We start from the raw sequence: 23,874 nt of genomic DNA, 5'->3' as shown, positions 1-23,874 counted from the left end.
CCCTCTGGTTCGACCACCATTTTCGTCATTCAAAAATTTTTCCCTCTGGTTCGCCCGCCATCGCTCCTCTTCATGATCAATTCCTACATATTGAGCAATAAGCATTATCATATTTAAAAAAATTGTATCATTTTTTAATGTTTTATTTAGTTCCATAATATTTTATTAATATGATTAATCATAGTGTCTTAAAAAAAATGTGAGAATATGTTATTTCAATTTGCACAAAATCCATATTTTCAGGCGCGCCAACTAATATACTTCAAATGTAAATGCAAATATAATTATATTCAATGCAACATTAACTGCATGCTTGAGTTAAATACAGTTTTTATATAATGCAATTGCTTTCGAGCCAATATTTTTACTTTAATTTAACTATATTTAAACTAAGTGGCAGGAACGCTAGCTATTCGGCCTTGTTATTATTATTTTTTTTCACAAGAACGGCTATGGATTATATTAGCTGGTTGGCCTAATTGCCAGAATTCTGATTACAATGGGAGTTGTCCAGGTCCAAATAGAACCGACCTCCTGAAGTATTGAAGGGTTTGTATTCCTCTTCCAGCTCTTTTTAGGTTCTACAATGGAGTTGATTTCTGTAATTTGCCCAAGCTTGAAAATGCAAACAAACTGATTTAGAATCAGGCAATAAAACATAGCTGCTGAAATGTTTATGGAATTGGGTCCCAAGTTTCTTCCCCGTCCCTTATCATTGCCCCGGCGGAGAGAAGAACGGCCTTATTTGCTTCACGATCTGCTTCTTTATTATTTTCTCTTAGTACATGAAAGTATTTCAGGTTTTGGAACAACTTTCCCAAGCTTCTAATTCTTTGAATCTGCCTTGCTAATCTTAAGTCCCGGGGGGCAGTATTGGTCACCATGAGCTTTATGATCACTTGAGAGTCCCCTAGAATGATTGCCTCCTTGATTTCCAGACTCAATAGCAGCTTGAGACCTTGATAAAGGGCCAATGCTTCCGCTTGTATGCTGGAATTGAACCCCAGCCCCCAGGCAAAGCTATGGATCAGAGTGCCTTCCGTGCTATTAACCGTTCCTCCTGCCCCAGCCTTGCCAGGATTTCCTTTTGCTGCCCCATCGAAAAAGAGAGAATGAACCTTATGGTTGGAGATCCAGTCTCGAAACTCTTCCTTATTTATCCCCCTTACTTGCCATTCCTCAAAAGGAATAATGCTTCTGTTGGCTTGACGGAATTGAAGGTTTAAGGAAGTCCCCCAAATAATGTCGAGTTGACTAAGATTCGAATCGTCTTTATGATCCTCCAGGCATTCTTTTAGCTGGATTTTTATCTTAGCCACTACCACTTTGGCATCGTGCTGGGTATTTCTGAATATTCTGCTGTTCCGCTCTAGCCAGATTTGCCAACAGCAAATTTTGAGGAGGGAAGACCAGGCGGCCTTTATCACTTTATTTTTAGAAGGGGGAGCTGGATATCTATTCTGCCAGTTAGTGAAGAGTTCGGATATGGAGGCAGGCAGTTCGAAATTTGGATTCCAATGCTCCATCAGTTCTCTCCAGACCTGCTCTGAAAATTTGCATTTTAATACCAGATGGGTGACACATTCCGCCTTCTCTCTGCACAACGAGCATCTAGACGGGCCATAGATGCCACGCCTCTGCAGGTTCTCGTCGGTGAGTATTTTACCGTGACAAAGAAGCCAATTGAACATATCGATCTTGGGCAGCGATGGAATGTCCCAAACTGTTTTCCACGGGGCCGGGTCAGGAGGAACATACGGGATTGCAGCAAGATTCGAGTAGCCACACGACACAGTATAACCCGCAGCTAAAGAGCCCCAACCTCGTCTGTCTCTCCTGCGAATGTGTGAAGGGGCAGCTCCGTTTAACAAGTCGCAGAGATGACTGACGTCCTGAAGAAGTTCCGCCGGTGGATCGAGGAAGTTCCAGCCAACCCAACGCGTCCCTTCCCACTTGGAGATGTCCCAGAGAGTGTGTTTACCTGTATTTGTGATCCAGTCACGCAGCTTCTTCATGGAATGACAGTCCCCAATCGGATCGCGATCCATTATGCGATCTGACCATATGTTGATTTTTTTCCCATTTCCAGGGATCCAATAGGCCTTGGAACGGATCAGAGGGGCAGCTTTAGAGCTGAGTCTGGCGAATGAAGAGGTGCCTTGGGGAAGAGGCCCGTCCAGACATCTTGACCTCTCGCCTGTGAAGTATTTCCTCCAGAGCGCTAGCTGAGCCCAGCCAGGCTTGGGCGCTATGATTTTCCAAAGTAGCTTAGCTCCCATGGCGATGTTTTGAAGGGGAAGCTTCTTGAAGTTTAGGCCTCCCTCCATCTGAGGTTTGAGGATTGTCTCCCAGTTGACCAGGGGGAATTTCCTCTCGTTTTGCTTACCTCCCTTCCAAAAGAAATTTCGAATGTGCTGGTCCATTTTCTGAAGGATGCCGACAGGAGCTAGAAGCACAGAGAACTGGAATAAAGGGAGACTGCAGAGAACAGATTTGATTAGGACTGTCTTGCCTGCAATGTTTAACCAATTATAGCCCCATGCCTGAAGTTTGACCTTGAATTTTTCTAGCTGAGGTATCCAGTCCCTGCTATAGGCACGCTTGAGGAAGATAGGCATTCCTAAATACTTAAATGAGGTCCATACAACAGAGGCAGCAAATCCTAAACATCTGGCAATGGAGTTGAGCATAGGGGGCGAGGTATTCCAGCTGTATATGTGACACTTTCCTTTATTAAGACAGCTTCCAGACATCATGCCAAACTCATCCAGAGCCTCTTTGAATCTGGTGGCTGAGTGGATTGAAGCAGCCCCAAGAAGCAGTGTATCGTCTGCAAACAGGGCATGATTTATGTTCTGAACTCCTCTTGCAATGCAAATCCCTGGAATCTCCTGATCTTGCATTTTTTTGTTTAAGTGAAAGCTGAGAACTGAGGCTTGGATAACAAACAACAGAGGAGACAGGGGGCAACCCTGCCTTAATCCTCTTGTAGCTTTAAAGAAACCTGCAGCTCTGCCATTAATTAAGGGGGCTATCCATGGCTCCGAGATGCAAGCCCGGATCCATTTTATAAAGCTCTCTCCGAATCCAATTTTTTTTAAAACATTCAACAGAAAGCTATGCCTAACACGATCAAATGCATTTGCTAAATCCAGTTTGATGGCCATACCTCTTTCCTTGCGCTGGTGACTGGATAGGATTGCCTCTTGAACTAGAATGAAGTTATCCACCAGCTGTCTTCCATGGATGAAGCCCCCTTGATTCTCAGGAATGATTTTAGGGAGGATGTGTTTCAGCCTGCTAGCAATGATTTTGGTGATCAGTTTGTAGCCAATATTACAAAGAGAGATGGGGCGAAATCTGTTGAACGAATTGGCGCCCTTCTCCTTAGGAATAAGTGCAAGGAACGAGGAGTTTGTGCTTCCTCCAATTTTCTGGAAATCTTGCGATTTTTGTATCATTTTAAGGAGATCTTTTCCCACAATGTGCCAGCAGGATTGAAGAAATCTGGCAGAGAAACCGTCAGGTCCTGGGGCTTTATCAGGGTCCATGGCAAAGAGAGCAGCTTTGACCTCATCCATGGTGACTTTAGCTTCTAGCTGGAGGTTCATATGAGCTGAGATTGAAGAGGGGACCCCGTCCAGCAGACAAGAATTCTGAGATCCATTCGCCTCTTCGCTGTACAGTTTTTGGAAATGGCGAAAGGCTGCCTGCTTGATGTCTGTAAAGTCTTTGTGGGTCACGACTTCTTCTTTGATTTCTGCTATATAGTTGAAGCTTTTTCTGGCTTGAGATTGTTTGTGGAAATATGAGGTGTTTTTGTCTCCTGCTTTGAGCCATAGGCAGCGAGATTTGATCCTCCAGGCTTCCTCTTCATTCAAACAGGCTTTGTGATATTGCTGTTGAAGATGGGCCTCTTTGTCAAGAATTTCTTTAGAGATGTGGGCCTCTTCCAAGATCTGGTGGTGGGCATCTAGCATGCATTGGATCTTTTTCCTTTCAGTAGCTGGATTAGGAAGAGATTTGGCCCAGCTTTTTAGGGCAGATTTCACTCTTCTGAGTTTCTCTTCCCAGATATAGAATGGAGAGCCATTGACTGGCTGAGACCAACTTTGCTTGACAATCTGCAGGAAGCTGGGTTCCTTGATCCAAAGAGGGCTGAATTTGAAGGGGATGGGGCCAAGATCCGTGAGGGTTCGGAGGATCAGCTTGATGGGGTTATGGTCAGAGGTGCTACAGGGAAGGATATGCATGTTGGCATCTAAACCAAACAGAAGGAAGGAACTTTGCACAAAAAATCTATCTAGCCTTGCTGCAATATGCCCAGGCCCTATTCTTTTATTTGACCACGTGTACTTACCTGAAACAGGCTTGATATCTAGCAGATCCCAGTCTTGGAGAAGATCTTCTGCCCATTCCCTTGCCGGGTCTCGCACAATGGTTCCTCCACGCTTTTCTGTAGAGTGCAGCGTGAGATTTAGGTCTCCTGCAATGATGATGTTTTCTAGAATGCCCAGATCCGCTTGGTTTCTTAATGAATCCCAGCAAGACTTTTTTTCTCCAGCGCTGACCGACACATAAACGTTGAAGAGGCAAAAGGTTTCTTTAGTAACTAAATGTTGCATCTTCAACATCAACCAGTGGGTGGTTGAAGTTTCAGATATTAGCGAGAACATGCTATCATTCCATAGAGATCCCAGCCCTCCAGAGGCTCCTCGGGCTGAGACAGCAGCTGCTTTGCTCTTATTCCATAGTTTTCTACTTAGGTGAAGGAGGCCCGAATCCTCCATCTTGGTCTCCTGGAGGAGGAGTATGTCCGGGGCTTCTATTCTTATTAAATTTCTTATTGCCTCTTCTTTGATTTTGCTCCCCATACCCCTGCAGTTCCAGGAGATGATTTTCATTATTTACCTTTGCTTTGGTGGGCTCCCTTGGAGCCTTGATGCTGGTTTCTAGCCATCTTTGGTTTTTTTGCTAACAGCTTCTCCAATGTAGGTTGGCTGCCCTGCAACTTGTCCTTATACATTTCATGCTCCCTTTTCTCCCGATCTATTTTGCGCCCTCTTGTAGATCTCCTTACAGAGGCTTGGGAGTCTCCTATTTCTCCTTCCTCCTCCGAGTCTTCTGATTCTTGGTCCTCTTCCTCAACTTCTTCTGGGGTTCCTTTTGAGCTTTCTGCTACGCCTGAGTCTTTGGAGGGATTGGGCTGACCGCCTTTCTCTGGAGTGACTGATTTCTGGGCCTCGACTTCATGGGTGTCCTCTGGTTGAGAGCTGAGGGGATCAAACCTGTTTTCTAGGGCAGTCTTGGGCTGGGTCTGCTGAGCAGGGCCCTGATGAGGATTGCCATTAGATCCTCCCACCTTCTGAGCTTTGAGAGAATTTTTAGTTCGCTTGACTTGGTTCCAGCCGTCCTCCTTCCCTTGCACAGATTCAATATTGGACGGACAACTTCTGGCGAAATGGCCATAAACATGGCATTTCCGGCATTTAAAGGGCAGTTGTTCGTAGTCTAGTTTCTGCATGTGTGTCCAGCTTCCAACCTTGATTTTAATGGCCTCTGGAAGTCCCTCCTCCAGATCCACCTCCACGCAGATCCTGGCACAATCATATTGATCCTTGTTATTTGCCCGATCTATAAATTTCCCCAGGGCATTTCCTATGTGCATCAATGAGTCCCAGTTCCAGCAATGCACTGGAAGATTTGGCAGCCTGACCCACACTGGGACAACTTTGGGTACATCCACTACCGGATCAAAGTCCGGAGTCCATTTGTTCAGGTACAGACCCTGGGGGCCCATGAAGTAGGGGCCGTTTCGAAAGATCAGGTCTTTGTCGTCCTTTGAGGTAAACTCGAAGAGGAAGAATCCTCTCCCCAAGAAGTAAGAGGTCACACTTTCTTGGATCAACGACGCCCAGTTTCTTTTGACCCAGTTCTCTGTGGATTTGGGGGAAGGTGTCACACGGAATGAGTCGATATTGCGGACAAGATAGACCTTCCTAGAATCTAACGATATCTAGTGACAAGCAAGCCAATCAAAAACTATCTTTCTCTAAATATGCAATTATAAACAAAGGCAAACAAGTGTTTTAGGCCTACCTTGGGTCCAATGCAAGTTTGTGGAAGCCTCGCTCCTTTGATCCAAATGAGCTCCCTTGTTGCGAATCTGCAAACACAAACTAGCAAACAAATTAAATAGCACCTGAAAAGCCAATATTATAAAGCATACCTAACATGATGATCAAGGAATTCATGAAACAAATCACATAAGACAATTTGTTGAGAAAAATGAATCTGATTGTATTAATTCAAATCAAAGAAGAACTTTACAACCTGTGCCTTGATGTTGTACAAGCTCCTCCCAGGGTCCAACAAGAAGTCTCCTCTACTTTGACAAGTTTCACTCTCTTCCCAATGAAGCCAAAAAGGTATGTGATCTCTCCTCTCAAGCTTAACTAGGAAGTCTCAATTCCACCAGCATTTACCCTCAAAAATGTTCAGCTTCTAACCTCCCTAGCAACCAGCCCAATGCCTTAATTTATAGTGCAATGGAGGGAAGTTACTAGGTCCTCCTTCAAAGGGATAGCTCCTCTCATCAAGGGATTAGCTCCTTCTCTTTTAGGATGCAAGAACCACCTAAGAGCGACCAATCCACGTCAAAATTCCTTCTAGAATCATCGAGAATTAACCCAAAGTGAGTTTTTTAGAATAAACTTGCGCCTTTTTGACTTTCACAGGGGTCCGCACCCACTCCTTTAGGGACGGAGCGGGCAAGTCCGCAGTTTTTGTGAACAGGGGGTGCGAGACCGCAGGCAACAGTGAGAGAAAGTGCGGAACCAGAGCTTTGTTGATTTTTAATGTCTTCCTCTCATTTTCAAACCTTGTCTTGAAGAGCTGAGGTCTGAGACTTGCTTAGGAGGACAGTACAAGTGATGATAGACCCATACTAACTGCAAATAGTCATGGTGACGATATTTTTGTGTAACAGATTGCCCCCTAAAGTGCGAAGTCTGTAGTAGATGAGGATTTCATTTATCATTTAGGAAGAGTGAAGTACTTTATCATTTCGAGGATCATCTTGTGGAGAGCCTGGTTGGAACCTGTAAACATTCAATGTAAAATATATATATGAGATCATATCATCGCTGAGGTAGGCATTCCCATACTCAGATCAAAACTGACTAGAAAACTAACTACTGCTCTGATATAGGAATGATCTTGTAATACATCACAAGTATAGACACATGTAGACATAGTATGGATGCAGCCATTTGTTTATGAATAGTCCACAATATAATGAATACAAAATTCCTCGCAGCCTGGATTGCGGAAACTAGATCCAGGGTCTTCATTTCTACTTCCCGAAACAGTACGATTCTATCGAATGAATGTGTTAAAGTCGAACATGGTAGAAACCACTTGATTACCAGTCAATGATGTAAACTGTTAACAAGTGTGAGAGAAACCACCAATAATGTCAATGGTTCTCAAAGTACTCAGTACAATCCATGAGATGTGAATAGATGTGTTGATGTCGAACATGTCACGGAATCCTTTGATCGAAGGTCAATGATGCAACCTATCGTCAAAGGCGAGAAACCTACCATTGAGGCACGCAGATCCCAAGGTACTGACGATTTCGAGATCATCTTTCTAGATAATGAGTTGAAGTCGATAGAAAGTGATCTATCGTAGGCAAGCCCACAACACGAAATCATAGATCAAGTCGAAGAAATTTAGTTGCAAAGACTGACTCAGGGATGGTCAAGATGGATGACAGATATTTTCCAGATGAATGGCTTATTGGCAGTGACCTCTTGAACACATAACGACACAGCAGATGGTTTGGTGACAATTGACCCAAAGTTAATACCCAGAAATCGGCAGAAGACTTTCAATGTGGTTTGATCAACTGTTAGGCAAAGGATTTCCCAACCCAGGTGAATAAAAATGTCGTGTTCAAGAGTGGTTACAAAGTATGACAAACAGGCTAATTTTTCTCCTTTTTCCCCCACCATTTCTGCAAGTACCTCCTTATTTTTGACAAGCTTGAGGACGATAACATTTGCTTGATTATAAGCTCATCCTTCGGATGAGTCCAACTTAGTTTAAATTCGAACCCTAAGAAGGAGTGATTCGTTCCTGTTTATAATTGAACAGGTCCTTTACTGTTAAATTGTAACGAGTCCAGTATAGGAGAAACTCGGCGTTTTTCAATTTTAGAGAGTCTGAAAAAACTTAAGAAGACTCTAGGGTTGACCTTTTTCGTAAATTTGTGTCTCCCAAGCCTGAAAAATTATAAAATAATACTTGAGAGAACCGCTTGATCTTTACGACCAAGGAGTACTTTTCATAATTAGTGCCCCTGATCTGAAAAAGTAAAAAAGCGATCAATGACACGTCATTTTATAACCAATATCGAATTTGAAATGACAAAAATCCAGCAATCTTTTCATGTTTTTATGGTCAGAAAAAGAGTTGTAAGTGGACCGTCTTTTTAGTTCCATTTTAACGAGTTTAAAAAGAAAAACTTGGCGATTTTTTCATGTTTTAGGAGTCAGAAAAGAGCTTAAAGGTGACTCTAAATGTTTTTCCGTTGAAAATGACCGATTTCGTCTGAAAAATCCATTATCCTGAACAAAAATGCAAACATTACTCATACCTGTTTGAGATGGATAAAAATGCTGCGAAAGTTACCTTTCTAAATTGAAACATAAACAAATTTACAACTCATTTATTCAAAAAACTTATAAAAAGGGCCTTTGTCAATTCATTTTTACCGTTTGAGATTTGGGTGAAAAAATAGTGCTTTTGGTCAGAAACTTCCCGTGAAGATTGCAGAAAATCCATCCGTCGAAATCGAGCGTCGTCTCCTCCAGGTAATCCACATCATCCTACTCTTCAATTTTATCCGTTTCAAATCATTTTTTAGGGTTTTATTTCATTTTTTAGAGGGTTTTTAGGCTAGAAACCCGTGCACGGGGGCCCGCAGGCATAACACTGGCAGCCCACGGACCCCGACTTTTTCTCAATGGGGAAAAAGTCAGGGGTCCGCACCTTACATGAAGGCAAGGTGTGGACCCATGCATTGTCTCTAATAGAGAGGGTGTGGTCCCCGCAGCAAGGGTTTTTAACCCAAAAATTCTCAAAATTGACCCAAACAATTTAATTTTTTACATTCTGATTTGCCTTTTTGTTGGATGTAGAGTGTACATCATGCTTGATTGGCGAGAACGGGAGCATGATGACGTAGATCTTGCCACGTTAAATCACCAACCTTCGATCGATGCATTGAAGGCATGCGGCTTGTACAAATTCTGGACCATACCTGGCATGAGGGCCCAGGTGGACTTCTTGCAGTGGCTGGTAGACAGGTGGAGCATACAGGACCACTGCTTCTTCATTGGTGGCCACCAGCTCGAAATTGAGCCGGCAGACATATACTTTTTGACTGGTTTGCCTAAGAGAGGTGAAGACTTGACTATATTCAGGACTAGGCCATGTGGCCAGTCTGTCGATAGCCTCCGGCTAGAGTTCTGCAACAGCCAGGCTAGAGACAAAGGGATCGCGTTTACTGATCGATTCCGCCCAATCTCCTTATGCAATGTCTCCTATAAAATTATCACCAAAATCTTAGCTAACAGGTTAAAAAAGCTCCTCCCCTCCCTCATCTCTGAGAATCAAGGAGGCTTCGTGCCCAGAAGACAAATAATGGACAATGTTATTCTTATTCAGGAGGCAATTCATAGCAGTATAAATAGAAAGGAAAAGGGCATGATCATCAAACTTGATATGGCGAACGCCTTTGACAGAGTCAATCATCAATTCCTCAAGGCAGTCCTCGGGAAATTTGGAATATCTGAAACCTTCATCAGCAGGATCATGGAGTGTATTTCATTCCCCTGGACAGCCCCTCTCATTAATGGCAGGCCAAGTAACTTTTTCAGAAGCTCAAGGGGCTTGAGACAAGGCTGCCCGCTCTCCCCCTTCCTCTACATCATCATGGCCGAAACTCTAAGTATACACCTGGAAAATCTATGCAGGCTAAAAGAAATCACAGGTATCAGCATAGTGCAGGGAACCAAGGGGATAAACCACTCCCTCTTCGCTGACGACACCCTACTAATCGGAGGAGCTTCCAGTATCATGGCTAGAAGGTTCAAGAAAACGTTAGAGCTCTTCCTTCAAGTGTCTGGAGGCAAGCTCAATAATAATAAGTGCATGATATACACCTGGAACGTCCCCAGGCATATCATCTAGAGAATCTCCACAATCTTAGACATCCTTGCTCAAAGGAACTGGACCCATTTCATGTATCTGGGGTTACCATTAGCTAAGGAGCCAGTCAAAACCGAAATCTGGGTCAAATTAATAGAGAAGCTGAGAGGGAAGCTTCAGAGCTGGGGGGTGTCCTGGCTCAACCTGGCTGGAAGAACAATTCTTATCAAAGCCATTCTCTCAGCCCTTCCAATTTATCAGTTTGCAACCACTCTCGCCCCGGCCAGCATCCATAAGCATATGGAATTAATCATTAGGAGCTTCTTGTGGCAGGGAGGAAGGCAGGACTCCAAAAAGTTCAGTCTTGTAAAGTGGGATCAGGTCATCTTACCCTTTGAAAAAGGAGGGCTTGGAATTCGAATTCCAAGATTAGCCAACATGGCCATGGGCTTCAAGTTGATCTGGAGAATTCTCAACGAAAAAGGAGCCTGGTGGACAGAGGTAATCAAAAGAAAATATTTGAATGGGGCCAACTCCAATATCCTATCAGAAACCATTGTTGACAGGCAGTGCACCCCAGTCTGGAAACTTATTAAAAAAACTCTCCCTCACTTCAAAGTCTGTATCTCAAGAGTCCCGGGCAGTGGCAGAGACATCAACATTTGGACTGATAGAATTATGGGCTCAGAAGCAAGGGAAGCTCTCCCAAATCTCAGGCCCCTGCAATTGTGGATGGAAGGGAGAAATCTTAAGACCCTTCATGACATCTCCTCTTGGGATCAAAACAGATGGCTAGGCTGGAAGCCCCTTCCCCTTCCTAACAACCTAAAGAATATGTGGGCCGATCTCAAGATATCCCTCTCAGGTTCAGCTCCCCTTAACAGTCTGTCTGAGGATAAACATGTTTGGGACCCCAATGGTGGCAGCTACACGGTCAAAGAAGGATGCAAAATCCTCCAAAATGCCTCAACCACAAACAACTGGCCTCTTCACAAAGCGGCTTGGAATCCGGAATGCCTCCCAAAGGTCAAATTCTTCAATTGGACCCTCCTCAAAAGTAAAATCCTCACAGCGGAAAATCTAAGGAAGAAAGGTATCCTCGGCCCCTCAATCTGCTGCCTGTGCAGAGCAGCGGAAGAAAGTAGCAATCATCTCTTCCTAGAGTGCTCCTTCGCTCGAAATTGCTGGAAGCTCATCACTAGCCCGCTAATGATTGGTGACCTTCCCAATCAGGTTACCCTCCTTCAAAAAAATTGGGGGAACAACTATCCTCATCCCAAAAAAAGCAAGACCCTGGCCAAAAGGCTGTGGAACAGCATTCCCTCAAATCTTTGCTGGCAAATTTGGAACGCCAGAAACAAAAGCATTTTCAACAACAAGAAGCCCAGCATCTCCAGCACCCTTGCAAAAACAATTGCCCTCATCTCCGAGACCATTGGAGCGAATGGAATAGCCCAAGCAGACCATGAACCTGGGGATCCAAGAGAAATGGATTGGATGGGTAAATTCAGCCATGAAGCAAGGATCCAAAAAACAATAAGCACAGGTAAGAAAAAAACTGATTAGAAGCTGAGAGGATCCAAAGAGGAAATTAGACAATGGATTCAAAATCAAAAGAGGCCCTCCCTTCAATTCGACGGGGCCTCAAAAAATAACCCGGGCCAAGCAGGTGCAGGAGGAGTCATCAAAGACCTTCAAGGGAAAACCATCGTGACTTACGAGTGGGGATTGGGTACAATGTCCAATAACAAGGCTGAGGCATATAGCCTTCTCCTGGGAACCTCTATAGTGAAAAATCTTGGCCTTCAGAACCTGCTTATAATGGGTGACTCAGCTATCATCATAGCTGCTATGGTCTCAGGGAGGGAATTCAAGCAAATGGCCTTGAACAACATCAAATCCAGGATTATGGACAACATCAGAGAAATAAACGGGGTCACCTTCAAACACGTCCTAAGGAGCAGCAACACAGAGGCTGATGAACAGGCCAACAAGGCAGCCAGCAGACAGGCAGGCCAAGTCAGAGAAAATGACTCAGTCTATGACAAAGCTATCCCCTAATCAATCCCATCCCAGCCTCTCTTCCCAGAATCCGAGTCACCTCAGGCATCATTCTCCTCGAAATTTGTCCACCATCGAATCCCATTACCCTCTGCCAAATCTCCTCGACTGCGCAATCTTGTCCCTCTCATCTCAGATCTTCCCCCCTGCAATTGATTATATCACCTCTCCCAGCCTCGACATTGAGTTTCACTCATCCCCAACTGCCATTTCCTGGCTCTGTGCAATGGATCATCTCTCTTGTACTTTCATCGCTCGCTGCAAGATCTTTTCTTGGGATCACAGTCATCTCAAGAGTCGACCCTCTCAGCACTGGCTCACGCACCTGAGAAGCCTCCTTCCTTCTATTTATAGCAGCTTGGGCCTCATCGTCTTCTCATCTATCAGTGCTGCAAAGGTTCTGGATCGCGCCTTCTCTAAGCACAGGCTTTTTCATGAAGCTGAGCTCAGCCATCGGGAGCTCGGATCTCGCCCTTCGACAGTGGTAATCTCAGGCCTCCTTATTTCTGTTTTAAATTACTTGCTAACTGGTGGTTTTACTGGCTGTGGCAGCGCGTTCCCTCGCATCTCTCTGTTCCCCTGTCATTGTGTCCCTCCCCCCCCTCCCTGTGCTGCTCCGCTCCCCCCCTCTCTGTGCTTTCTTCTCCCTTGCATCGCCCTCCTCCCTGGAATTTGTCCCCTCCCGCATCCTCAGCTCGTCGACATTCTTTCCCAGTTTAGTGAAATGGCGGATTAGCAAGACCAGTAAGGCGCTCAGGTGCCTGTCAACAATCCTTTTGAAAAGATCATCACCAACAGTGATTGCTCACTTTGCAAAGCGCATACGTTCATGATCAACAGATTCATCAAACATTTCAACGACCTCAAGGATGATTACCAGGCAGACAGCAGATCAAAACGGAAGAAGCTTGAGAAGCAAAAAGCAGAAATCGAGGCCTTGAAGGGCAGGTGCACTCATCTTGAGGAAGCTCTAGAGCATATCAGGACTCTCACCCAAAGTATGCAAGCAGAGGCTTCAACTAGAGCCAGTGCAAGGAAGGATCCCCTCCCTGATGACTCTGTTACCCAGAAACTCCCCTAGGAACTATGAACTGTAAATTTTGTTGGCTGGGAGGCTCTTTTATCCGGCAATATAACCGTTACCTCTTTAATTTCAGTTATCGTTTATGTAGCAATGAGGAACAAGGGTCTGCGAACCCGTTTTTGATCCTCAACGTCTTGATCTATCATATCTATGTACTAGGACTCAGTCCCTGATGTTTTTATAATATACAAGTAACCGATTTTGTAAAAAAAAAAAAAAAACGTTGGATAGCTTGAACAGCTGCCAATGCCAATTTCTCCACATGTGAGTGTTTTAGCTCAGTTGGATTTAAAGTTCGACTAAGGTAATATATCACATGTTTAGTACCGATTTCATCTTCCTGAACTAACACCATTCCAATGGGGGAATGGGAGGCGGCGAGATACAAGAAGTAATCCTGGTTGTAGTTGGGAGGATGCAATAACGGTGCATGGGTCAACGCATGTTTTAGTGCATCAAAAGATTTCTGAGCTATCTCATCCCAATAGAATGGAGTATTCTGTTTCAATAACCGGGTAAAACCCTTTGTAACCTCGGTGTAGTTAGGAATGAATCGTCGTAAAAAGTTTGCTTTCCCTTGCAAACTTTGGAGTCGGCGAAGACTCGAAGGAGGAGGCAATTTGACAATAGCTTCAACCTTCAAGGGATCGACGAGAATGTCGGCTTTCGAAACAAAAAACCCCATCAACCGACCCGTTTCTATGCAAAAAACACACTTGTGTGGATTCAACCTAATCCGATAGTGCCTACACCTCATAAAGATTGCTCGCAAATGGATGAGATGATCAGATCGATGTAATGAATGAGTAGGAAAATCATCGAGATAGGGTTGCACAATGTGCTTGATGTCATGAAACGCATAAGACATGGCCCTTTGAAAAGTTGCCCCAGCATTCTTGAGCCCAAAAGGTAATTTTCAATAAGCAAATGTCTCCCATGGACAAATGAAAGTCGTTTTTGGTTGATCGGCAAGTAGAATATTGATTTTATTGTATCCGGAAAAACCATCCATGAAGGAGAATATTTCGTTGCCGACACAATCATTAATGATTTGATCGATATAGGGAGTTGGGTAATTGTCCTTTGGACAGGCTCGATTAATGTCCCTATAATCGATACATATTCTTATTGTCCCTTGCTTTTTGTTAACCAGAACAATATTCGATACCCAATCCATTAACGGAATCGGATAAATGAAACCTGCTTTGAGTAATTTTTCAACTTCTGCTTTAATGGCAGCAACTTTTCTTGGGTGAATCTGACGCAAACGTTGCCGGACGGGTTTAGCGTCCGGGTAAGTTTTGATTTCATGAACAACAATTGCGGGGTCAATTCCTGGCATTTCCTCATATGACCAGGCAAACACGTCACAGAATTCTTGAAATAGGGCCTTATATATTTGAATTTCATCTTCTGTACACGAGGCACCTATATGAATGTTTTCAACAATTCCAGGCTTAACCGAAATGTCAATAGGAATAGTTCGAGAAATGTTTCCCAAATTTAACTCTGAATCAGGATTTTTCATTGGATTCTGAGGTTCCTTGACATATTCAGTCGTAAAAATTGATGAAAAATCATTTTCAAAACGATCATTCTTGGGTAAGAACGAAGATCTGTGATGGAGATCTTCCCATGGTAAATCATCGACACATAGGATTTCACGAATTTTCTCATCAGAGTGAACAAGTTCGGAAAACATTGTTGAATCTGAGTTTGATGTGAAAAGTGATTCCTCATGGACCACATTCATTAAGTCAATTTTGGTTGAAGATGGGTCGGAAAACGATTGCACGGCCTAATATGCAATTTCATATGGACTCAAAGGCATAACATCATCAAATGAGTCTATCTCAGATTTAGAAGGTACGATCCAAGGATCATCATAAACAATGGTGTCTGACGAAATCATATGAATGGTTGCAAAAGAAGACGATGCGTTGATCGGAGGAAAAGGAAAAGTTCCCAGTAAACCGGCATCTTTAACTAGTCCTACTCCAACATCCTTATACGGGATAGTCATTTTACCGACATACTGAATGCTTTCAGAAGAGGCTAGGTCGGATGAAAAGTACGCCAGCTGGTCTATTGTTATGATCTTTCCATTATGAGTAAACTTTATAACCCGAAAGACCGATGAAACGACAGATGTCATAGTGTAAGACCAACTACGACCCAAGAGAAGGTTGTAATCTAGAGGGGCATCAACCACCTCCACATCTAGATTAACCGTTTTGCCTTCAACCCCTATAGGTAAATCCTGTAGAATTCCAAAAGGATGAAACCCACGACCATCAAAGGCCTTTAGAATCGTCGGGGATTGATTTAGTGAAGGAGAACCAAGCGATCTCCAACACTTTATCGACATAATACACGTTGAGGCTCCCTCATCAATCACAGTCCTATGAATAGGTCTGTTTTTTACTATCACTGGGATCTGGAAAGCCATTTGATGAGGTAAACGTGGTGTACTATTTTCTAGATCGAAAATTATAAGGTTCGAGTCCTGAACGTCAACAGCTCCTATAGCCGACAAAAGTAATTTACGTTGCGCTGGACATGATTGCAGCACTTCCAAAGCCGACATTGCTAAAGGTGAAACAGCTAAATCTTCAACAATGTTATATTTCTGAGCCGCTCTCGCATGTGGATTGAAAGCTGACTTTCGAAGTATACCCTTGGCGGGCGGTTTGATTACTAAGTCTGGATTAGGTTTCTTGATCTGTAGTGGATCGGAACCGGGAGCTGAGGTTGATGGGTTAGAATGAGAAGATTCTGCTTCTTTACCATCAACAGGACTTTTACTACCATAATCATGCGATCGAGTCGCAATCCTAACATGGAACATCATCAGTATGGGTTCTTCATTGGCATTTGAGGAAGGACCTATCATCTTACTATCTTGACTTGGAAAAGGATCCTTCAAAACAGCAGGCGTTTGGGAACCTTTGACAATCTTCGCAACCTCTGCACGATGAGGGCAGTCTCTTGTAAAATTATCTTCATCGCAAATGAGACAAGGATAACGAGGTTTGCGTTTCTCATCATTTGATTCCGCTTTTTCTGGTTTCTCTTTTGAATTTTTATCTATTTTATTTTTCTTCTTCCCTTTCTTCTTACCACCGGATTTTGATTTGGTTGTACATGACTCTACAACATGAACATCGGCGGAAATCTCCGCGGAAGAATCTCCTGTCGGGGAATCTGGCAAGGTTATGATAGGAGAAGAATTCTTGGAAGACTTCTTCTTACTTTTGGTATTAACCGTACCAATCATACCGTCAGCGGCATGAGACCCTGAAGGAGCTGCAGCGTTTTGATTTTGCTTAGGAAGATCGGGGATTTTGTAACGTACCTGACTGAGTATAAACTAAGTCAAGGTACTGTGCTTGAGCAATTACTTGCTCCTCAGTAACAACTCCGGCCTTAGCTACATCCTCAGTGATCTTTGGCAATAAAGATTTACAAACCATTCAGCTAAGATCTGATCCGGAATAAAAACCTTCACTAAACGTCGTCGACGTCTCCATTCATGAATATGATCCGAAATGTAAGTGGAAGTCGACTGCTTTAATGAAGTTAGTCTCTAGCCTGGTTAGTCGAATTTTAATGAAGTTAGTCTCTAGGAAGGTCTATCTTTTCCTGGTTGGGTGATAAGGAATACGAGGTGGTGAAAAACTTAGCCCCGGGTTTTCCAAAAAATTAGTCAATGAAAGATACCAAGCACTGCTCCTAGGTGGACTGTAAAAAATTGATTCGCGCTCCCTAAGCTTAATAACAGGTTGATTTTCAGGGATAGGGATGCCTACTTCTTCTTCCGGAGTAGCAAGTTCTTCGATAGCTATCAGTCCAGAAGGAAGATTTTGGATAATTATTCTTTCTACCCTGGGTGAACCAGGACCACTAGAAGTTGGAGAGGTAAACCCTGATGTTGGAGTAGCAGCAAATTCACTTTCAGGTTCGGATATTTCAGGTTCCTCACCTATATCACTAGTAGATGAAAAGCTACCAGTAATTTCGGAAACAGACACTGATTGTGGATTATAATCTGCTACTAAAGCTTGAAAATCAGGATGTACCACCAAAGAAGACTCTCCTTCTTCAGGTGACCCAACTCTACTGTCTCTAGGAGTTACGAGGGCTCTTAACCCTTTAGGTTGGCTCGGTGAAAACTCAGGAGGTTGGCCTCGAAGTCTATGGGACTTCCTTGGTAATTCAGCCGTGATTAAAAAAATTTTACTACTTCACACGAAAACAAAGTAAAATCTCAATCAAAACCACCTAAAGCCTCTAAAGAACCAAACAAATTTGAATCACACGCCTAAAGAATCTAGGAGATCAAACCACACACAAACAGTAACTTTCCGTACTGAAAACACTAGTTGGTGATGAAGCCCAACGTCGCAGAGTTCAATACAGAAATGGCGGTTGGAACAGTTACCTCGCAACCTGATTAATGAATAGACTGGCACAAGTTCCTCCACTAAACCATCTCGAGTGAAGAGAACCCCCCAGAAAATCCAAGTGAGTCTAGTCGACGTCTGCTCTAGGTACAGTGGGATCTTCCCACCACTGTCACCTTAGGAAAAATCCTATAGAATATGGTCACTAAGGTTACCAACGGAAACAAATATACCTGGGGGAGCAATCTACGATCCGATACGCACGCAAGGGCAGAGTAAAAAGCTCAATCCCCTTGAAGGCTCCTTGACATAATCCAAGGTTTACCAACAAGTGACCCCAGGCTCCTCGACAATAGTTAATTCGAGGTTTACCGTTTTTAATACGTGAATATCTGGCGTCGTTCCCAATGAGGAAGGATTGATTCCCACACTGGTTCGGACACGATCTCGTGCTTCTCCTTTAAGAGGAGCTTTCCCAGAGCATAAATACAACAATTGGATTTCTCTCCTACCGCAAGATACAGCTACTTGTTTGTTTTACTGTCTTGGAGAGTTAATTACTCCCTACTCCAAGACACTAGCCTAAGCTATGTTGGTGTATCAGAGCCCTAGAAACAAAAAGATTACTAGATAGATTTTACTTTAAGCGTTATTTTTATTGGTTTTTGTTTAAGTCAAGAGGTGCGGAGATGAAACTCGTGGTGTGAAGACTCGACTCGAAATCACTAAAAAATGCACTTAAGATGATTAAGCAATCTTTTCCCTTCAATGAACTTCTAGCTAGGAAAGAGTTTGAGAATGAAAATACTTGTAAACACAAATCTTTCTTAACAAACAAATTAAAAGAAGAGCTTTTTGTCTTTTCCAATGCACTCAAAACGAGACAACTAGTTATTTTCACAAAAATTTCCCTTTTCTTTCAAAACACTCAAATACTACAAAAACAAACTTTTTCCAAAAGAGATTTTTTTATTTTTTATAAAACACTCAAAACTATGGAAATGACTAATCTTGAGATCTATAAACTATAAAAAACTATTTGAAGTCAAAGCTTACAAGATGTCTTTTTCAAGGATGTTTTACTTAGCTATAAGCAAACTAAGGACTAATTTGTCCAGAATCACAAATCAGTCAAAAAACAACCAATTTTTGTTTTCTTTTTTAAAAATGAAATCCAAACTTTTAACACAAGCTTTTTCGAAGTTTCGTAAAGAGGAAACACAAGGTGGATTCCTCAACAAAGGTAGATTTTGCAAATGGTCAGACTCATAAGAAGGCTAGTAAAAACTAAGGTGATCTGAGGCTTCTACAGCTTCTAAGTTCAGAGCTACTACAAGACCAAAATGAAAACCAAGCCCAACAATCAAAACTTCTAGGAATTTCACCTAAAACCCTAACACCAATGGAATTAACCTAAGAAAAGCTCCTGACAGGTTATATGCAGGTCTGGGCAGGGGATAATAACATCTAAACAAAAACTGAGCTGACTAACAGAGAAAATCTTAGGTTTTCCAAAATTTTGACACGGTCCACAGGCCCACAGTTAACACAGGTGCGGTACCACTCTGTGCTAAAAGCAAAAGTACAGATAGGTCCGCACTGTGTCCCAAGCCGAGGGTGCGGTCCTCTCCCAAAGTTATGAAAAACAAAAAATAATCCTAGATCTACTAAATCTACCCAATTCCACACACAACAAGCCAAAAACAGAAACAAAAACACAGTTTCTCAGGTCAAAGTAAAAACAAGGAAAAAATCAAGTCCCCAGTGGAGTCGCCATTTTGTCACACGGAATGAGTCGATATTGCGGACAAGATAGACCTTCCTAGAATCTAACGATATCTAGTGACAAGCAAGCCAATCAAAAACTATCTTTCTCTAAATATGCAATTATAAACAAAGGCAAACAAGTGTTTTAGGCCTACCTTGGGTCCAATGCAAGTTTGTGGAAGCCTCGCTCCTTTGATCCAAATGAGCTCCCTTGTTGCGAATCTGCAAACACAAACAAGCAAACAAATTAAATAGCACCTGAAAAGCCAATATCACAAAGCATACCTAACATGATGATCAAGGAATTCATGAAACAAATCACATAAGACAATTTGTTGAGAAAAATGAATCTGATTGTATTAATTCAAATCAAAGAAGAACTTTACAACCTGTGCCTTGATGTTGTACAAGCTCCTCCCAGGGTCCAACAAGAAGTCTCCTCTACTTTGACAAGTTTCACTCTCTTCCCAATGAAGCCAAAAAGGTATGTGATCTCTCCTCTCAAGCTTAACTAGGAAGTCTCAATTCCACCAGCATTTACCCTAAAAAATGTTCAGCTTCTAACCTCCCTAGCAACCAGCCCAATGCCTTAATTTATAGTGCAATGGAGGGAAGTTACTAGGTCCTCCTTCAAAGGGATAAAGCCCTCCTTCAAAGGGATAGCTCCTCTCATCAAGGGATTAGCTCCTTCTCTTTTGGGATGCATGAACCACCTAAGAGCGACCAATCCATGTCAAAATTCCTTCTAGAATCATCTAGAATTAACCCAAAGTGAGTTTTTTAGAATAAATTTGCGCCTTTTTGACTTTCACAAGGGTTCGCACCCACTTCTTTAGGGACAGAGCGGGCAGGTCTGCAGTTTTTGTGAACAGGGGGTGCGGGACCGCAGGTAAGAGTGAGAGAAAGTGCGGAACCAGAGCTTTGTTGATTTTTAATGTCTTTCTCTCATTTTCAAAGCTTGTCCTAAAGAGCTGAGGTCTGAGACTTGCTTAGGAGGACAGTACAAGTGATGATAGACCCATACTGACTGCAAATAGTCATGGTGACGATATTTTTGTGTAACAGAAGGCCATAGTCCGGTGAACTGGCCGACAAGAGCTCTCTCGGACAAGGACAATGCTACCTGGATCGGGGTTTCTGGAGGGAGGGAGATCTCAGGAATATCGTCCAGTTTCTTGACGAATTTCGCAGCTTCGACATTCTTCTTCTTAGGGAGACCTTCCAGGAGACGATTGAAGGCCTCAGCTGAAGAGGACGGGGGGGAGGGGAGAACACCGCCTGGGGAGTGCCCAGCACCTCCATGGTCCCAAGCAGCCTGCCAAGCTCGATCCGGGCCTGCTCAAGCCTTCAATGAACCGGCCGACCGCATGGCAGGCGGAGAGTAACGAGCGAGCCCTCCCGCAGAGTGCAGAACGACGGAGTGCGGGCTTGCGCGCAGCCTGCGGGACGCGCAGAAAGCGGATCTGGGCAGGGCCGAGGGCGATCAGAGCAGCAACGCAGAGCAAGCAAAAAAGCCCCCTTTCGGCCTTGTTATTATTAATTAATATTACTACTATTCTTAATTAATAATATTATTAAACAAATGTTACATAGTAGTTATTCCCCGTTGCTTAGTTAAATTAGATAGAAAGAGTTGCACACATTAATAATAAATAATTAGATATTCAAATGTGGTTGATAAACAAAATAAGCACGTAGTGAGGGCGTAGGGCCATCGATAATTAAATCTTGGTTGAAGATCGTTCACAAGAGAAATATGCAAGTTAATATGTCCCAGCAAATACACACCTAATAAACAAATATGCAAGTTGTGTTGTCTAGAGGAAAAAATATGCTAGTTGTAAAGGATTAATAAAATGTCTACATTGACATAAGAATGTTGATATCCAAGTCAATAATTAAATCTATGGTTGCAGACATTGCTATCTATGTTAACATGGATTAGATTTCGGCTCTAATATAACTATATCCATTTTGTTGGAGGAGATAGTTTACATAACTCCCTTTTTTATAATATTCAACTTAATATTTTTAAAATGCTTGTATATATTTAATTTATATTTAAAATTTTATTTAATGTATCAATTTTTTTTAAAATAGAAAAAGAATATTATTTAAATATAGAATAAAATTATAATTATTTTATATTTAAAAATATATTTTAAATGTTAATCTTCAAAAAAAATTATAATAGCTAAAATTAATAAGATAATAAAGATGTACAACAAAGTCATGCTCTAATGTTAAAATCTTTGTCCACTCAAACTTTATACTAAAGTATTTATTTTAAATGTATCTAAAATATTTAAATTTTCTTAACTAATATTTTATATCAAAAATATTGAAATTAAAATATTTTACATATAAATTATGATATTAACTAAAAATAACATAAATTTATTAAATAGTTAAAAAATAATATAACTACTCATTCTCAATAAATAGCAAATGGAAAGTTAAAAGTAATGAGCACATCACCAAGTTAACTTAGGGGCAAAACTATTGGAATATATCCACGTGTCCATTCAAAGTGACCAAACAAACAATATAACAATTTACTTCGACTCTCGTTAGGGATTTAAATATAATTCTAGGTCGATGTGTCTTTCTAGTACGTTGGTTACCACTTGTATAGCCCCAAAAAAAATTGATAATTTACTTTGCAAAATAATTCAGCATTGCCGTGTGAATTCTTAAGGTTATTTTTATTTATTTATTTTGCCATTATGACCATCCAACACCACTACTATACTCTATCTCAACACATTAAGGATGTAGTTATTATAGTTTTCAGAGATCGATACTCTACTAGACATCCAACTGTTAACCCTTGCATTCTCCATTTCGAGTCATTGAGTACAAGCCACGTAGCCCCGCTAAAGAGTGCAGAACGAGGGTATGAGACTTAAAGAACAATGTGAGATTAATTAGTGAAGGGATGGAAAAGTTTTGATGTATGTGTATAAGATCCCTAAGGGTCCTTAAATTAATGTTGTCGGACAAGTTTGTGTCAGGCCACCAGCGTACACATCAACACAAGAAGTTGACAACCCACTCTAAATGCATTTGTGCATGATGGTAGAAATGTTTTAAATGCTTTACACAAATTTCAAAGCAATGAGCAATAAAATGTTGAATTTGATAGCCAATCAAATTAAACAAAAATAAATTAAATTATATATATATGTTTAGTAGGACTTTTCATTCATTCATTTTCAAAGCAGGTTATAACTATAAAAATACATTTTGTGGCCTCAACTTGCCCAATGGGAAACCGGGTCTTTTGGCCATCGGAATGCATTATAATCCATCAAAAATCTAAGGTTCTTAAGTCTGTCATATTTAGCCTTATAGGCCTGAATGTCTAAAAACGAGTTCACCTTTAACATGCTTATAGAAGTATTGTTAATCGACATATACATACTCAAAATTTAACAAAAATAAAATAACTAAATATTATTCATTAGAGGACTCCACCGTAGTCGGGTCCTTTGCATTGGAACCTGGTAATTCGGATTGAGGAAGGCACGGAATATGCTTCTTAATACAAGCCAGGCAGACATTCTGTTGTTGAAATTAAAATTGGACAAATTGGAATTCTTTTTGAATTTCCTAGAATCCAAGATCAACTTTGATGAAACCTGTTGCATTCATGATGGTTATGGCTACTATGCTCTTCATCATCCAATATAGATGAATTGTCTGCTTGTATTGGGTGAGCCAAACCCAGGTGTGTCCAGGATCAGGGACCAACAACTGCCAATCCTCCATCTAAATTTCATGTTCAGCCCGTTGGTTGAGGTCAGCCTCCCAACCCATTATCATATGTCTTACCTGCTCAGGAGTACCTGTTGTATATGCATGGGTCGCATCAGTGATATGTTGAGCATTCGGTTTTCTTTCGCTTCTCCTCAACGGCTTCGACGAGGATGCTCCTTGTCCTCCTTGAGGCTCTCTCTTATGGCTGCGTCCACGACCCCCAATGCCTGACTGACCTGTGCCCATGGATGGACTTTCCATTTTCGTCAACCTCTTATGAGCTACGATATAATTAACTAACCATATCATCGAATGAACAGATACCCTCGGCTCGTCGACTGGGCAGTCTCTCCAATTGATAACACCTAGAATAATTATAGATAATAGGAGCAAGAAACAAGAAATATTAAATCCAAGCAAAGTGAAAGCAAAGAATGTCGTGTTGGTCATCCTCCATTGGTTCTTTCTTCCCCTTTCCCGCAGTCTGTGCTCAAACATCGCATAGAATATATAAGATCCAAAGAGGGTTTGTCTCCACCAAATGATAGAACTGCCCACTGGCGCCTCAAACCCCTTCCTATA

At 42.1% G+C, this 23,874-nt stretch overlaps 1 protein-coding gene across 1 annotated transcript; it reads right to left on the bottom strand.

Annotated features, from left to right (window-relative positions):
- Window positions 1–674: 674 nt before the first annotated feature.
- LOC149167700 (uncharacterized) lies at window positions 675–23,553 on the bottom strand. The gene is made up of 3 exons (XM_089430565.1): window positions 23,382–23,553; window positions 4,958–5,658; window positions 675–4,799 (listed from the first exon to the last, which is right to left on the bottom strand). Exons 1-3 carry the CDS (start codon window positions 23,551–23,553, stop codon window positions 675–677), a joined length of 4,998 nt encoding a protein of 1,665 aa, XP_089286691.1.
- Between the last annotated feature and the right edge of the window lie 321 nt (window positions 23,554–23,874).

The sequence above is a fragment of the Pinus tabuliformis genome, chromosome 5_1, assembly GCF_031772625.1.
Source record: "Pinus tabuliformis cultivar Carrire ecotype Pingquan chromosome 5_1, CPIR1, whole genome shotgun sequence".
NCBI classification, from domain to species: domain Eukaryota; kingdom Viridiplantae; phylum Streptophyta; class Pinopsida; order Pinales; family Pinaceae; genus Pinus; species Pinus tabuliformis.
Note: the sequence above shows the minus strand (reverse complement) of the source record. Positions and strands in the feature narration are given on the sequence as shown.

Excerpts from the sequence above, each read along its gene's own strand:
- LOC149167700 (XM_089430565.1), bottom strand. The coding sequence starts at position 23,553 with ATGGAAAGTCCATCCATGGGCACAGGTCAGTCAGGCATTGGGGGTCGT. Across the intron at positions 5,659-23,381 it reads GACCCATGCATATACAACAG|GAAATGCCCTGGGGAAATTT; the intron begins GTACTCCTGAGC and ends TGATGCACATAG. Across the intron at positions 4,800-4,957 it reads TAGCAAAAAAACCAAAGATG|GAGACCAAGATGGAGGATTC; the intron begins GCTAGAAACCAG and ends CTCCTCCTCCAG.